The sequence below is a fragment of the Heptranchias perlo genome, chromosome 8 (assembly GCF_035084215.1).
Source record: "Heptranchias perlo isolate sHepPer1 chromosome 8, sHepPer1.hap1, whole genome shotgun sequence".
NCBI lineage: Eukaryota > Metazoa > Chordata > Chondrichthyes > Hexanchiformes > Hexanchidae > Heptranchias > Heptranchias perlo.
The window spans coordinates 10,244,348-10,262,603 of record NC_090332.1 but is presented as its reverse complement, the minus strand read 5'-3'; the positions used below and the strand labels follow the sequence as shown (position 1 = coordinate 10,262,603).

At 41.8% G+C, this 18,256-nt stretch overlaps 1 protein-coding gene across 1 annotated transcript; it reads left to right on the top strand.

Moving 5' to 3' along the window:
• The first annotated feature begins 6,208 nt into the window (after window positions 1-6,208).
• LOC137324140 (transmembrane protein 179-like) lies at window positions 6,209-18,000 on the top strand. The gene is made up of 4 exons (XM_067988279.1): window positions 6,209-6,646; window positions 14,006-14,143; window positions 16,462-16,540; window positions 16,639-18,000. The coding sequence occupies exons 1-4, from the start codon at window positions 6,318-6,320 to the stop codon at window positions 16,807-16,809; spliced, it is 717 nt and encodes a 238-aa protein (XP_067844380.1). The 5' UTR covers window positions 6,209-6,317; the 3' UTR covers window positions 16,810-18,000.
• Window positions 18,001-18,256: the final 256 nt, after the last annotated feature.

The window sequence follows — 18,256 nt, the reverse complement described above, 5'->3', positions numbered from 1 at the left end:
GCTCCAATGGAATCTTGTATCTTGTATCTCAAGTCTTTCCTTATAGTTTTTCATCCTGCTGTATCTACATTGTACCTTCTCTAAGGCTAATGGCATTTTCAATAATATCATAAGGCGATTTATCCACTTTCTACCAAGAATCTATTCCCCATAGTTACAGCTCCGTTAACCTTTTTTCACCTCTGTGCCTGATCCAATAACTAGATCCACTTTTTAACCGATTTCCTTTCCAATTCCCTAGCCAAAACAAGTCCTTTCTTTCTGCTCCTAGGGAGCATTGCAGGTCAACTTCAAAAAAAGCCTGTGTTTCAAACATTGCCAACATTTTATCTGGAATTTATTATGGATGCTCTTTAAAAGGATATAATAAAGAAGTTAGTGGTCTAATCTGCCAGTGTGTTAGGGCATGCGTTTTTTCAATGTTCAAGCAGAAAATTAAGAACTAGCAAAAAGGTCAAAATTACCTGTCAAGTTTTGGGAATTATCTGGGCCATTGTCCCACAGAAAGGATTTTGAAAAAATGAGAATAACTTTTAAAAGTTGAGTTTTTTTTAAAGCAAAGTGTATTTACACAAACTTAGTGCGGGGGGTGGGCAGCACTTAAATGAAAAGGATTAATATGCTAATGGATGGTTATTTGAGTTGGAGAGGTTAGGGAGGACCAGCGGATATAAGTATAAGTTACGTTAGTATAGAACTAGGTTAGATGTCAGAGGTACTTCTTTTCATGGACCTATGGATCAAGTTGCCGGCTTATGTTGTGATTGCAGATTTACTGCAAGCATTCAAAAGGGAGCTGGAGGAGTTCCTGAGTGTGGCTGACTTAACTACATATAGAAGGTAGGTGGGTATTGTTGGACATGTCTTCTAATCACCATGGTCTCCTGGAACTTGTTTGATCGCATATGGGGGTCAGAAAATTACCCTGCATTTTTTCCCAAATTGGTCTAAGGTTTTTTCTCTGTTTTTTTGCTTCACCCAGGAGATTGCGTGATTGGTTGGTAGGGAGGAGTGGATGTGTCACGCTGCATCTGACTTGTCATGCTGCATGTCCAACATCCAGTATTTTTTTTTTCTTTTTTCTCGACATCCAGTATTGGATGAGCAGAAATTTCCTCCAATTAAATATTGGAAAGACTGAATGAAGACATTGTTTTCAGTCCCCGTCACTGTAAGAATATGGTTTCTGGGTCATGAGGAAGTCTGCAGCTGGATAAGGAATGTGATTTCTAAGAACAATTGAAATTACTTGGATCATTGAAAGACTGCTGAAACAGCACCATATAACTGATATAATTGAAAGATTGCTGAAACAGTTAGCACCACAGAATTGATATCAGCAGAACATAGCAGCCGAATAATATAAAAACAGAGCACATGGGACCCCAATTTTAGAGCTCTCAGGACAGTCAGAGATCCACTGCCCTAAGAAAGCCAAACTTGATCACCTTGAAGTCCATGGGAAAAACCAGGTTGTACAAATGCTTGTTGTTTGATATAGCTGTATTAGAATATTGTTCTTGGGTCTGCAATAAAGTTTGCTGTTACAAATATACTCATGTCCTAACCATGTGGAATATTATTGAAAAGGATTAACAACCCTTGATAGTAGTAATAATATTGTCCAACAGCCACAAACTCCATTCCCTAGCCACTGACTCCATCCCTCTCCCTGGCCATTGTGTAATGCTGAACCCGACTGCTTGCAACTTTGGCGTCCAATTTAACCCTGAGCTGAGCGTCTGACCCCATATCCTCTCCATCACCAAGACTGCCTACTTCCACTTTCATAACATTGTCCGTCTTTGCCCCTGCCTCAACCCCTCCGCTGCTGAAATCCTCATCCATTCTTTTGTTACCTCCAACTTGACTATTCCAATGCTCTCCTGGCCGGCCTCCCATTTTCCACCCTCCATAAACTTGAGCTCATCCGAAACTTTGTTGCCTGTAACCTAACTCGCACCAAGTCCCATTCACCCATCATCCCTGTGCTCACTGACCTACATTGGCTCCTGGTCCAGCAACACCTCAAATTTAAAATTCTCATTGTATTCAAATACCTCCACGGCCTCACCCCTCCCTATCTCTGTAACCTCCTCCAGCCCTACAACCATCCGAGAACTCTGCGTTCCTCCAATTCTGGCCTCTTGTGCATCCCTGATTTCCTTCACCCCACCATTGGCGGCCGTGCCTTCAGCTGTCTAGGTCCTAAACTCTGGAATTCCCTCCATATACTTCTCTACCCATCTATCTCTCCTCCTTTAAGGTGTTCCTTAAAACCTATCTCTTTGACCAAGCTTTTAGTCACCTGTCCTAATACTTCCTTATGTGGCTCGGTATCAAATTTTGTCTGATAATGCTCCCGTGAAGCGCCTTGAGACATTTTACTGTGTTAAAGGAACTATATAAATGCAAGTTGTTGTTGTTGATGATGTGCATAAGTTGAACTGTCACCGTATGGGGGACTGGCCAATGTTTTTATATGTTCATATGTTTGTGAGTCTCTGATCCCTTTTTGGCTGTGAACAGAAGGAGAAAAAAACACACAGATACAGGTAGTCAATAGGGTTTCTAAAACAGAAGGATGTGCAGACATGGCCAGAAAAGGCAGTGAAGGCAGTCAGATCAAGCAGAGGTTGCAGTCAGTCATGCCCTGCAAAGACTGAAAGAAGCTTAAAGTGCCAGGGCTTAGGAGTTTAAGAGGTTTTCTTCTAAGTCAAGCAAGATGACCCACTGAGATTGGGAAGTGTGGCATATTCACTATTTTGTATCATTACACAAAGATAAATTGTACTGATTGATCAAAGTGAATCTGATCATAACTGTTGCTCTGTACAATTATGTGCTATGAAATAAAACTATGTTATGATCTGTACTTGGCCTTGTTTGACCAAATGTTTTGTATCCAATTCAGCTCACAAAGAATACTATTATTACCCCTGGGTTATGTATCACATAGTTAGATAGTTAGTATGGACAAACCCTGAAATGTAAAATACTTGGACTAGCACCGCTGTACCTGAAAGAATAGACCCTATACTGGTCTTAATTTGAGCTAAAGTTCTTGAGAATTTTTTATTTGCTCTTAGGATGTGGACAAAACTGACAAGCATGGTATTTATTGCCAATCGCGAGTTGCCCTAACGGTATTAAGGATCAATCAATTAGTGGTATTGAGTCACCGTTTAGCCAGACTGGGTATGGGTGGCAGATTCCCTTTCCTGAAGGACATTAGTGAACAATCCAGCAACTATCATGGTCAGATTCTGGTGCCAGCCCACAGATTACCAGATTAACTTGCCATAGTAGGATTTGAAATCACAAGCTCCATGCTGCTAGTTCAGGATCATAACTATTAGGTAAATATGTCCGTTCCTACCATACAAAGAATCCACCATGGGACACTACCAGAGGAAGTAAACGAACATTCAATCTCAGGGCTACCCTGATGGATCAGTATGTTGAAGACAGAAGATATCATGTGATCATAGTCTATCAAGCAGTGAACATCTTCAGGAGAAGAGGTGAGGGAAGACAAATTGACAGGAAAAAAAAGCATGACAACTCCTCTGATACATCTCAGTTTTTGGATTCCCTGATCTTATCCTATGGAGTTTGTTTTGGTTGAAGTAAAATTTGGGCAAGGGATTTCACATTTTTGTGGGATAAACATCAATTTAAGAATATTTGAACAAAATATACAGCTCTATAATCCATATCAATGTAGCTTTGCAGTGGTTGGAGAAGGCAGATTTAGTTCCCTGAAATAACTTGGGGCTGGGATTGAAAGATTGTCTCTGGGTCTATGAGTTGTACATGACTGACATTCCTAGCTTGAAGTTCACAAGGGTATATCATGCTTGGAATGCCCTGGAAGGTCTTCTGGATTCATGGAATCATACAGTACATAAGGAGGACATTCGGCCCATTGTGCCTGTGCCGGCTCTTTGAAAGAGCTATCCAATTAGTCCCACTCCCCTGCTCTTTCCTCATAGCCCTGCACAATTTTCCTTTTCAAGTATATATCCAATTCCCTTTGAAAGTTACTATTGAAACTGCTTCCACCATCCCTTCAGGCAGTGCATTCCAAATCATAACAACTCGCTGCGTAAAAATAATTCTCCTCATCTCCCCTCTGGTTCTTTTGCCAAACATCTTAAATCTGTGCCCTCTGGTTACCAGCCCTCCTGCCAGTGGAAACAGTTTCTCCTTATTTACTCTATCAATCCCTTTCATAACTTTGAACACCTCTATTAAATCTCTCCTTAACCTTCTCTGCTCTAAGGAGAACAATCCCATCTTCTCTAGTCTCTCCACATAACTGAAGCCCCTCATCCCTGGCATAGGGCTACCAACTCTGGTTGGATGTACTCCCAGAGGTTTCATTACATGCGTCCTGCCTCCCACTGCCCCACCCCCACGCTCCCACCATTGGTTGCCCATCACGTCCATCCTCATGGCACACCATCTTCCCACACCAATTGAAAAGTGAGTGGACTCTTCATGACTCAATTGGATGATGCTTGACTGTCAAACAGCCTTTTTCCCCAACTCCTATATTTTTATAACTAATAAACGAAAGTGGGGGCGGTCGCTCGGACTGTCTGCCTCTCTTCCGCGGAATTCTCCGCGCCCGGGTGGCCCTGGAGATGGAGCATGCGGTGTCTACCGGTACACTTGAGGCTTTTCGCGACCGGTGGGCACTGCAGGGGCTGGTCTGCATCCTGGACAAAAATAATAAAATCTTAATTTGACACTGGTTTTGGTTTTCTTGCACATAAACACACCCTAAACCCCCCTTCTTATAAAAGGGGGGCCTAAAATTAAAAAAAAATAAAAAATAAATGAAAGCGTTCAAAGAAAATGAAAATAAAACATTTTTTTACTGCTCCTATGATTTTTCTTCTGGGTTGCTTGCCGCAGTGGCCTGAAGATTATTCTTCAATTCCTGTAGACTCCAGGACAATCCTGGAGGGTTGGCTAACCGACCCTGGTATCATCCCCTGGTAAATCTCCTCTGCTCCCTCTCCAAGGCCTTAACACCCACCTTAAAGTGTGGTCCAGAATTGGACACCACACTCCAGCTGAGGCCTATCCAGTGATGTATAAAGTTTTAGCATAACTCCCTTGCTTTTGTACTCTATGGCTCTATTTATAAAGCCAAGGATCCCATATGCTTTTTTTTTAAACAGCCACATCAACTTGTCCTGCCACCTTCAAAGAGTTGTGCTTGTGAACCCCCAGGTCTCCCTGCTCCTGCAGCCCCTTTAAAATTGTTCCATTTGGATCGGCAGGAAATGTAGGCGTAAACTGACTTCTGCAAAATGGGCACATAAATAGGCGTAATTTCGAGTGTAACTTCCCGATTACCCTCTCCCCTTCAGGAAATTCCACCCTGCCATCTCTGACGCAATGGCTCTCCCTGCATGTGAACTCAACAGAATGGTTCTGGAGGGAAAGAGGCCCAAACCATACGACTTTCCGCGCCCGGTGGACACCGCAGGGTATAGAGGCAATAATTGATAGCCACACTCACATGATGATTTAATTATTCTTTGTGTATGTCACTGTACATACAGTACATAGTTATTACGGTTTGCTTTATACTTGTGGTGCCCTAGTGCACTTGCCATAATGGTTTCCATTCCCATCTGGTGACACTGGGGCAACTTTTTTTTTGTGTTTTTAGGCCCCCTTTTATAAGAAAGGGGGGTTTAGGGTGTGTTTATGTAGAGAAAACCCAAAGAAAACCAAACCAAGTGTCAAATCAAAATGTTATTGTTGTGGTCCAGGATGCACTCCAGTCCCTGCGGTGCCCACCGGTCACGGAAAGCCTCAAGTGTACCGGTAGACACCGCGTGCTCCATCTCCAGGGCCACCACTGGGGCAACTTAATGTCACCACCCCTCCCCCCCCCAACTACAGGTATTCAAAAAAGGTCCAAATCATACGACTTTGCCAGGCAGAAAATGTGACGGTTTTTTTAAAAAAGAAATTTTCCCCCATGGGCCAATTTAGGAAGCTCTTTGAACAGAAAGGGACTCCCTTTAAACTTTGTTGCCTCTTGAAGACTGGAAAGCAGGGAGACGGTATATCTTTAAATGAAGCCCCCGCCCTCTTTTTTTGCCCCGCCCTCTTTTCCCCGCCCCCTTTTACCCGCCTCTATTTGAATGGCCCAAGCAGGTACACGCGCGAGCAGAAGGCGTTAGAAGTTGCACGAGAGGGAGCGGTTGGGGCTGGAGCATCTGCCCGCCGGGCGCACATTCTCATTTAAAATCCATCTCCAACTTCGAATAGACGACGACCTTCGAGTGGCGATGATGGGGATCAGCAATCGGCTTCTGTTCTGTCAGTGTACCGCTTACCTGCTGGCCTTCGTGTTGGCTCTGTTCGCGGCGGTGCCGCTGGGCCAGGATCAGCACGAGCTCCGGGGCCGCTGCCTGTTGTACGGGGCGGGCCGCTGGGAGCGCGAGAACGCCAGCTCGAGCTCGAGCTCCGGCTGCGCGCAGGCGCTGTGCTTCCGCGTGGTGCGCTGGGGTCCGCTGCCGGCGTGCCGCTTCAGCCTCTTCATGGGTATCTTCACCTGCGTCTACTCGGCGCTGCAGGGCTTCAGGAGCACCTACATCCTCTACAAGGGTTTCGAGGAGTAAGCATGCGGGATGGCTTTGCCGTTTTCATCCTCCCACCCAGCCCGCGCTTGTTCTGTTGATTTTCAAAAACTCCATTCTGACCCTGCTGCAGATAATGTCCAATTTAATTTGGTTTTGTTTTTGGTGCATGGCCAACCTCACTGGAAGGATTTCGCTTTTAAAATTGTAAATCGTGCACCGTTGTGTTTGATTGCAATAAATGCAAACACATCTTTAACAAAATCATTTAAAAATTATGGGATGAAATTGGGATTAGTTCGCAACGCGCACTGATCTTAACTGAAATTTCTCCAAAACTGTCTGGATATAACTTGATGTGGAGATGCCGGTGATGGACTGGGGTTGACAATTGTAAACAATTTTACAACACCAAGTTATAGTCCAGCAATTTTATTTTAAATTCACAAGCTTTCGGAGATTTCCTCCTTCCTCAGGCAAATGTTCTCAGCAGTGGGATTGGTTGTTATGTGGAAGGGATGGATAGACAAAAGTTGTATAAATTTAAAGCGGATTTGCACTTGGAGTACTGAAAGTCCAAAATTGTGACTTGCAAACATTGTAACTTCCAAACAATTAGGGCAATGTTATGATAATTGTAAACAATTTTACAACACCAAGTTATAGTCCAGCAATTTTATTTTAAATTCACAAGCTTTCGGAGGCTACCTCCTTCCTCAGGTGAACATAGTCACTCATCAGATTTGCAGCTTGCAGTCAAGGCAGAATTTTTAATATAACAAGCATCTCCTATTCACGTAAATTCCTGACCGATATAGTAAGTGAAGCTAAATTATAAGCTGCAACCTAACCTGGCTGCATTTCAGCTACAAGTGTATAACAGAAAAACGGACAGCAGCTAATAAGAATAAAAGTATTTTGGTATTTCATGCGAATGTTAGAGATTTCTTTGGGACTTTTGTGAGTAAAATGATACTTAAACTGGAGGAAACCGTTTGAAGTGATTTGAAGCCTGTTTGCAGTTATGAAGATATTTTCACATGGTACTTACATTCAATTTAATATTGAAGATCTTCCCACTGCTTAGTATTTTGTTTCTTAGGTTTTGTTCTATTTAATGGAATAATTTTAAGATTGTATTGGTAAATATGCAGACTTCAAAAGCTTATAATGGGAGAAGAAATTCAATTATAGTTTAGATACTGTGAAATACTGGTGTTAAATTTTATATGATCAAGGAGAGGGAGTTTCGTTCTTGTTGAGCAAGGGAAATGGTATGTGCTGTTTCAAAGAAAAAAAGTCAGATAATAGGACAAATCTTTTGTTTTATTTAAAATTTTGACTGGCATTCTAATTAAATAATATTGAACTGTCTTAGCAAAGTTAAACTATGTTTGAGTTGAAATCTCTGTTCTAAATTTGTTTTGTTTTGAGTGCTCATGTTGACCGGAAATGGGGAACTGCGCATGATAAATCTTCTAGGGTGTGCTGTCAATAAAATCTCTAATTTCACCTTCTGAATTTGATTATCTTGGTGATATCTGACTGCATCTGGAGTTTAGTAAATAGCATATGTTTATGTGCAATTTGTTGTATGTTAAATGCAATTTTTACTAATGCAAGAACAATTATTGAAAAAAATGAAAGACCTAGAGTCCAGAACCAGGGGTCACAGTCTTAGAATATGGGTATGCCATTTAGAACCAAGATGAGGAGAAATTTCTTCACTGAGGGTGGTGAACCTGTGGCATTCTCTACCACAGAAGGTAGTGGAGGTCAAGTCATTAGATGTATTCAAGAAGATAGATATATTTCTTAATGCTCAAGGGACATGGGGGGAAAAGTGGGAACATGGTACTGAGTTAGATGACCAGCCATGATCATTTTGAATAGCGGAGCGGGCCTGAAGGGCCAAATGGCCTACTCTTGCCCCTATTTTCTATGTTTCTATGCTTCTAGAGGTCTTTAAAATTATGAAGGGGTTTGATAGGATAGATGTAGAGATGTTTCCACTTGTAGGGCAGACCAAAACTAGGGATCATAAATATGTTAGTCATCAATAAATCCAATAAGGAATTCAGGAGAAACTTCTTTACCCAGAGTGTGGTTAGAATGTGGAACTTGCTACCACAAGGAGTATTTGATGCGAAGAACATAGATGCATTAAAGGGGAAGCTAGATAAGTACATGTGGGAAAAACAAATAGAAGGATAGGGTTCGATGAAGAGGGGTGGGAGGAGACTCGTGGAGCATAAATTTTGGCATAGACCAGTTGGGCTGAATGGCCTGTTTCTGTTCTATAGATTCTATGTAATCCAATGGGAGTATAATATTGGCTTATCTTTTGCTCCTAGATTTTGTACAATCCAAAGCCATTCAGTTTGCTTCAAACCACCTTTTTTGGAGCATGCTGTTAGCCCAGATAATTACTCCAAGCCTTTCAATGTGCCCAGCAACCACAAGGGCTGGGCTTGCCAGATATTTTCTTTTTGTAATATCATAATAGGGTACAACACAGAAGGAGGCCATTTGGCTCATCATGCCTGTGCCGGCTGTTTGGTAGAGCGATCCAATTAGTGCCACTCCCATGCTTTTTTCCTTTCGAGTATTTATCCAATTCCCTTTTGAAAGTCGTTGAATCTGCTCCTGCCACTCTTTCAGGCAGTGCATTCCAGATCATAACTTGTGTTTAAAAAAAAAAGTTCCTCATGTCGCCTCTGCTCTTTTGCCAATCACCTTAAATCTGTGTCCTCTGATTACTGACCCTTCTGTCACTGGAAACAGTTTCTCTTTTACTCTATCAAAACTGTTCATGATTTTGAACACCTATCAAATCTGCTCAAAGGAGAACAACCCCAGCTTCTCCAGCCTCTCCACATAATTGAAGTCTCCCATCCTTTGTACCATTCTAGTCAATCTTTTCTGCACCCTCTGAGGTCTTGACATTCTCAGTGTGGTGCCCAGAATTGAACACCATACTCCAGCTGAGGCCTAACCAGTGTTTTATAAAGGTTTAGTATAACTTCCCTGCTTTTGTACTCTCTGCCTCTATTAATAAAGCCCAGGATCCCATATACTTTTTTTAACAGTCTTCCCAACTTGTCCTGCTACCTTCAATGATTTGTGTACAAACCCCCCCCTTCCCCCAGGTGTCTGTTCCTGCACCCCTTTAAAATTGTACTATTTAATTCATATTGCCCTCATTCTTCCTACCAAAATGTATAACTTCACACTTGAGTGTTAATTTCATCTGCCATATGTCTGACCATTTCACCATTCTGTCTGTCCTCCTGAAGTCTGTTGCTATTCTCCACGTTGTGTATCACTTTTCTGAGTTTCATGTCATCTGCAAACTTTGAAATTATACCCTGTATACCCAAGTCCAGATCATTAATATATATCAGAAGAGCAATGGTTTGAATACCAACCCCTGGGGAACATTACTGGTACTTCACACCAGTCTGGAAAAAAACATTCACCACTACTCTCTGCTTTCTGTCCCTTAGCCAATTTTGGATCCATGCTACACTGTCTCTTTAATCCAGTGGGCTTTAATTTTGCTTACAAGTTTATTATATGGTACTTTGTCAAATGCCTTTTGAAAGTCCATACACGCAACATCAACCGCACTACCCTCAACAACCCGCTTCGTTACTTCATCAAAGAACTCAATCAAGTTAGTCAAACACTATTTTCTTTTATTAGCCCGTACTTTCCAAGTGCCAATTAATTTTATCTCTGATTTTTTCTAAAAGTTTCTCCACAACTGACTTGTAATTGGCAGGTTTATCCCTCCCCTTATTTTGAATGGGCTGTAACATTTGCAATCCTCTACTGCCCTCACTTCTAAGGGGATTGGATGATTGTGGCCCGAGCCTCTGCAATTTCCACCCTTACTTCCCTCAGTAACCTAGGATGACCATCTGGACCGGATGACTCTTCTACTTTGAGCGCTGCCAACCTTTTAAGTACCTCTTCTTTATCCATTTTTATTCTATCCAGTATCGCTACTACCTCCTCCATTACTGCCACGTTGGCAGCATCCTCTTTAGTGAAGACTGATGCAAAGTATTCATTTAGTACCTCAGCCATACCCTTTATCTCCAAGATTTTGTTAGGATTGTTTCCGTGACTGGTCATGTAGCCAAATATCGGAAAATGCGATTGATGGCTACAAGCAGAAGGTAGACCAGAGTTGGTCATTGAATTAATTAACAGGTGTAGATTGACATTATTAAAAGATAATGGTGCAAATAATTTGAATACAATTTAATAACAGTAACTGTCAACTGCAGTCAACCATTAAGTCAAGGTGGATAGATAGCAGCTTGGGTAAGTAAGAAGCTGTACTGCAGAGAACTTTAAAAAAAAAAAAATTGAGGTACTACTCTGCACATGACTTCATGTCCAGCCGTGATCAAGCTCTGGGGCCTGCCAGTAACTTTGTTTACTTGTTCACCAGCAGACCATCAGAGTTAGTGTCAGAATGACCAGGCCATGTCTCCAACTGTCAATCTTTGGACATCAAACTTTTAGCTGGTTTAGAAAAGCTTTGGGTCTGTATTGAAACTGCATGCCCACATTTTTAAAATTTGCTTCCATCTCCAAAATGGGGAGTCAGAAGGAAAAAGAAAACAGTGAAACTGTTTGAGGGAAATGAGTTAGAATAGATTAAGTGGGAGAAAATGCTAAGAAAATAGTGGGGAGGGGAACAGGCAAGGCTTGCCGAAGTAAAGCATTTATATTAGTTTTACAGGGTTAATACAGCTATTGCAATAGTAAAGCTGCTCTGTTAGCAGTTTTATTATAATGAATGCTTTTCATTGGGGTATCTGAGTTTAAAAATTTAACTGGTTGATTAAGGAAGACATCACATCATTGAACCCACTGGCATCCAACAAAGTGAGTACTGCAGTTGGATGATAGATTTGGTACTTAGCCCATCAGAAGGGATTAGTAACTTGGAAATTCTCATGGGTTTCAGTAATCATCAAATTTGTCAGGCTAAAAAAAAAATTGTAAGACTTTAGAAGAGGAGACTTTAGGACAATGAGTTTTAGGGAGGATTAATTAGAAGCAGAGTTAACTGATGGATTAAATAGCAGAAATATAAATACACTTGAAGGGATTTTGAAGGAAAAGTGATCAGGACCACAGATGTTGAATATCTTGAAGGCTAAGTAGAGTTTATTAAACACAAGGAATGACTATAAAGTAATGGAGACTAGAAGTTGTGCAAACATCAACTGAGAATAACAGTGAGAGGAAACTAAAGAATTTTAACTTATGCATGAGATGGGAGGGCAGAAATGTTATGGGTATTGAGAAATAGTGGGCATTAAGATAATCCTTCCATCAAACTTCACAAATGAAGGCTAGGCAAACTTTGATTCCATCATACTGTCTCACGAATCCAATCTATATAAGAGGTCAGGTAAGTTTGTGTTATGAAGAGATGCAGAGTTGTTGGATAATACTCAAGGTAACTGAGGAAATGAATATGGCTGTCAAATATGAACTCCTTAAATATAAGGGCTGAACCTGAGGACAGCTATTTAAAAAAAAATGAATTAGAAACAAGACAAGTTATAAATAGAAAGAAGAGGTACTTAAATGGTTGGCAGCGCTCAAATGGAAAAATCACCTGGTCCAGATGGGATGCATCCTAGATTGCTGAGGGAACTAAGGGTGGAAATAACTCTGGCTTTGGCCACGATCTTTCAATCCTTCTTTGATAAGGGAGTGGTGCCAGAGGACTGGAAGGTTGCAAAGGTTACAACCCTGTTCAAAAAAGGGGAAGAGATAAACCAGGTAACTACTGGTCAGTGAGCCTAACGTCAGTGGTGGATTAACTTCTAGAGACCATAATCTGGGACAAAATTAATTGTCACTTGGAAGAACATCAGTTAATAACTGACAGCCAATGTGGATTTGTTAAAAGGCAAATCGTGTCTGACAAACTTGATTCAAGTTCTTCGATTAAATAACAGAGAGGGTTGATGAAGGTAGTGCAGTTGATGTGTATATAGACTTTCAGAAGACGTTTGATTAAAGTGCCACAGAATAGACTTGTTAGCAAAATTAAAGCCCATGGGATTAAAGGGGCAGTGGCAGTGTAGATACAAAATTGGCTGAGACAAAGCAAAGAGTAGCGGTGAATGGTTGTCTCAGACTGGAGCAAAGTATACAGTGGTGTCCCCCAGGGGTCGATATTGGGATCACTGCTCTTTTTGATATATTAATGACCTGGACTTGAGTATAGGGGGCATAATTTCAAAGTTTGCAGATGACAAAACTTGGAAATGTAGTAAACAGTGAGGAGGATAGTGAGGACATACAGAAATGGGCAGACGCGTGGCAGATGAAACTTAATGCGGAATGAAGTGATTCATTTTGGCAGGAAGAATGAGGAGAGGCAATATAAATTAAATGCTCCAGTTTTAAAGGGGGTGCAGGAACAGAGAAACTTGGGGGTTCATGTACACAAATCTTTGAAGGTGGCAGGACAAGTTGATAAGACTGTTTTTTAAAAAAAGCATATGGGATCCTTCTCTTTATAAATAAGAGGCATAGAGTACAAAACCATGGAAGATATGGTAAATCTTTATAAATCATTGGTTAGGCCTCAGCTGGAGTATTGTCCAATTCTGGGCATCACACTTTAAGAAGGATATCAAGGCCATGGAGAGGGTGCAGAGGAGATTTACCAGAATTATACCAGGGATGAGGGACCTCAGGCATGTGGAGAGACTAGAGAAGCTGGTATTCTTTTTTGAGCAGAGAAGGTTAAGGGGAGATTTAATAGGTGTTCAAAATTATTAAGGGTTTTGATGGTTGTTAGGGAGAAACTGTTTCCAGTGGCAGGAGGGATTGTGACCAGAGGACACAGATTTAAGATAATTGACGAAAAAGCCAGGGGGGAGATAAGAATTTTTTTTCCGCAGCGAGTTATGATCTGGAGTGCGCTGCCTGAAAGGGTGGTGGAAGCAGATTCTATAGTAACTTTCAAAAGACAATTGGATATATACTTGAAAAGGAAAAATTTGCAGGGCTATGGGGGGCGGGGACTGGGACTGATTGGATAGCTATTTCGAGGGGACGATGTGGACACGATGGGCCGAATGGCCTCCTGTGCTGTATGATTCTATAAATTATCATAGAGCTGGACTCTGCAGGCTGTTACCAGTGTTCATCTAGAGGTTAGAGGTGATGGCTTGACAAATGATGGATCATGCCACAAATTTACTGGAATAGGGTAATTAGATTTGGTGATTATGACTCATGACATATAACTTGAATTTTCATAAAGCATTAGTATATATGTACATACCTCTATCCAAAGTACTGATCAATGTGTATCTGTCATCTTTTAAGTGATTTTATCTTTTCATTTTCAGATCACCCTTTTCAGAATTTGTAAGCATGCTTCTTAGCAGCACCATTGCAGTGCTGATGCTGGTTGCTAGTGCCACAGTGAGCGATGGCCTTAATATATGGTGCAGCTCAGTTACAGTCAAGGGTAACATGACAATCAGGTATGAGAAACGCTGGCTGAGGAATTTATAACCGGAATATAAAAATAAGGACAGAATGTATGATGTTTACATTGGGGACTAAATTAGATCTGCATGCACTGGCAGTTAACACCTGCCTTCTAACCTCTCTTCACCTGAAGACTACACTTAGTCTTGAATCCTCATGTCCAATGCTTGAGAGATTAAATAAATATATGCAACTGAACTTCAATGAGTAGGCAGTACTGATGGTTCTGCACTTACTGCATGCAACCAATCCATGAACTGTATCCCACATGACATTTTTTTTTCTTCCCCAGCCACTACTCTTGTCTGAAGTGTTGCATCGAGTTTGTTTACTTGAGCACTACTGGTGTTTTTTGTCCTGTGGGCCACATTATTTTTCTAGGATTGATACTGTTCTGATGTATTCAGAGTTTCCATTAAATGCTGAAGTTGTCTGCCCTGGACAGTTGCACCCAGTGATTTTGGTCAGAGGTTTAAAGGTTTGCATTCCCATGCCCAGGTTGTGGTTCTGCTGTGTGGGGCAAGGGTTGGACGCAGTAGCCTGAGGACAAGTATGCTATCTTTTCCAGACTAACACACCCACCTCAAAATTGAGCTGTCACCAATCAACGAATATTTTTAAAAGCCTGTCTGTGGCAAATAAACTGTACTGTGCTTTTGTTAAACTACTCACATGCTGGTCTGGATTCAAAATTAGATCTTTGACTCCACTTGGTGTGTGGAGGAGGCTCAAGCGTGTGGAGCCACCCCGTCTGATCTGACCCGAGTTCGGACAGAATTCCTTATCTGCGTCAGGCCCCGAAACCTCCCGCGAAGGGCTGTGCCTCACAACTTGAGCAGTCTCTCGGAAATTTCCTCCGTGACATTTCACTCTGCGTGGAGGGATTTCCTGTACGGGCTGCTTCTGCACACTCTCCACTTCCTTGCCCTCGTCTCTCGCCCGGACATGCCCTGGCGTACCATCCTGCCGTCCGGTGGAGGCGGGGTCCCCAGTGGAGGGCTCTCTACTCGGGGATCCTCCCGTGTGCCATTGGGAATCTGGGGTCGTGTGTTACACGGAGCAGTCGCGACCCACAGGCGTTTACGCCATTTCACGGACTCCCAGGCCGCCTGCAATTTCTGCGGCCTGGATGAGTCCATGTTTCATTTATTCACGGTGCTGGAGGCTGCAGCCCCTGTTCCACTATTTAAGGGGGCTGCTCCTCAAGTTCTGGCTGCACTTCAGTCCCACGCTCCTGATCTTTGGCCGCCCGGTGAGGGGGGGTGGTGGCGGGGCAGGTTGGTGGACGTCCTAGTCGGCCTGCTCCTGGGCCTGTCCACGGTGGCTATCCACAGGTCCAGGTTAGACGTGGCCCGTGGGGGCGGTCGCTCCGACTGTCTGCCTCTCTTCCACGGAATTCTCCGCACCCAGGTAGCCCTGGAGAGGGAGCACGCGGTGTCTGCTGGTACGCTTGAGGCTGTCCGCGACCGGTGGGCACCGCAGGGGCTGGAGTGCATCCTGGACCAAGATAATGAAATTATAATTTGACACTTATTTTGTTTTTTTGGTTTACTGCACATGGACACAACCTAACTCCCCCTTATAAAAGGGGGGCCTAAAACAAAAAAAATTAAACTGACTAAATATAAAAGAAAAAAAAATAAAGAGTCAAACTGACTGCACTTCCATTCTACACTTCTGAGCTGTGCTGAGCAGAGGTCAGAGTAGAGCTGAACAGAGAGCAGAGCAAAACTATGGCCAAAAAAAAATTCTATTGAGGAGCCTAAAATTATTGTAGGTACCAGCTTGTGACCATCTTGTTCTTGGGCTCCCACTAGAGCAGGATAATCCAACCTTTTTGGGGCTAGGAATTGGATTACACAGAAATGTAATTCTGCTCCCACCTCATACACAAACCATGGCTCGGCCCACTCTTAAAGCATCCCTCTATCTCCCCTTTAAAGAGCTGATGCTTCTATGTTTTAAGTTCACTGGCCTGGAGGACTGGTAAAAGGCTGATTCCAGATAGGTGTAAAATGGTTGCTCCCTGATAGATCAAAGTCCACTGATCAGGAAGCAGCCTTTTCCATTCCTCCATACCTGGGAACGATCAAGAGCTGAAGTCAAAATCAGCATTATGCACAAGGGAGCAAAGAAGAAAAGTGGGAGCATCTCTTCCAGACTGTAAATGTATTTTTGTTTGGTACATGGTGCCTTTAGTTAGAACTGCCTTGAGCTTTTTCATTGAAAAGATCCTTTTTTGAAAGGAATGCTTTTATCCTTCCCTTTATGGAGCTAGCTAATGTTACTCAATTTACTTGTATTGTTACAGCTGCAGAGATGCCCAGGAAGAACCCCTCAACCTGAATGTGGTTCCTACTTTGTTCTATGATCACTTTGGTACTGCACAGGTAAGCCATGCGCTATAGTAATAGTGCTTGTTGAAATGAATGTGGAAAATAGTGAGGTTTAGCCATCAGTAACCTTCTGCTTACTATCCTTTTTTCAGTTTGGCCTCTGGTGTGCTTGGATAGTGTGGATTGTATTGGCAATACTTGCTTTCCTGAAAGTTTCACATGGCCGCAGCAAAGACGACTTTTCTGTACAATACAAAGAGGCACTTCTGAGCCAGCAAACACAAGGATATTTCCGCGGACAAGTGGCCAGTGTGTTCATCTAATCAAATGGCGTATAACTGATTTGCCTGCCGTTCACTAATGTGAAAAGTGGGATCAGCATGTGATCATGCTGTAAAATGTCTTGTGACTGAATATAAAGGTTGATTGTAACTCCTACCCCCCCCTCCCCCCCCCAAGGATTGAATCTGCCCTCAGCTTAACCTCGTACAAAACTTCCATTCACTGGAAGAACAACAAGATCTGGTTTGGTCCAATTTTATTCCTGCTCAGTAAATGCACAATTTGCCTAACATTATAAGGAATTCAGAATGAGCCAGTGCAAATTATCTCTTGGAACAATTTCTTCTGTATGCTTAATGAACATGTGAGCAGTTTTCTGTTCAGTTGCTACAGTTCATGGCACTGAGAGAAATTGTTTCAGGAGTCAGAGATCCTTTAATGGACAAAGGGCAGCTGTCATTGAGACACTGATATGTCCATGTCATGTCTAATCTGGAGAAAAATGAAGAAAACCCACAGTATGTAGACTGTAATATAGACTATTACAATGTGCATAGAATGTAGTTTGAATTTTCAGTTTTACTTTTTACTCCAAATATTTGAAGTGAGCAAACTATCCCCATTGTTAATTTATTGCTCTTTTTTTTACAGAATCAGTTACTTAACTGAAGTTCTTTTTTTGATGTCACTACTTTTTGGGGTGGGAATTGATACTCAGCTGAATCACATGAGCAACTTGTTTTTTCTGCAGTGCAGCTAAGGTAACTAGAGGTCATTTGGGAAGATTTTAGTCACCTCATTGGCTCCTTTAAGATGTAATTAGTGCTGCATAATAAACATGTTTGTGCTGAAATTTGTAACTAAACATTTGATTTTTATCACTTCTTTTGAAACCAAATTGTCCCAGTGGAAACCCTTCACAAAATGCAAAATATGGTTGAGATCAAATCTCATTTAAAATGAAAAATAGATAAACATTTAGTTCATGGTGAACTCTGGCACGAAACCAGGTTTTGTACTAGCTCTAGTTCTAGCAAGAACTTGTAAAATAATGCACGGTAAATGTTTGCAGCTAAAAAAAAATTATCTTGAGTAGAATTTGGTGGGGTGGTCATGGTATGAAACAAATTGCTGGGTGCTTGAGAAAAATGGAGACATGACATCTGTTTACTTAATTGTCAAAATACTAATAAATTGGTCACTCTGAGGATGGTTGAATCTAAGAATCCAAACCTTGTTCGACTGAAGTTTATTAATTGAGCTGAATGCTGTTAACGGCCTTCAACTAATTTCATATCAGCAGTAATTAAATGATTGTAAAAGATCAAGAAGTCCTCCCATCTTGTCAGTTAACTCCCTATTCAAGTTATAAGTTATCTATGTACAAAGCAAAAGATTTAGAGAAAAGCAAAACTTGTATTAAACAATTCAAGGTATGGATACTTGGAATACCTTGTATTTTACAGCGAAATTGGTCTCCTTGATTTC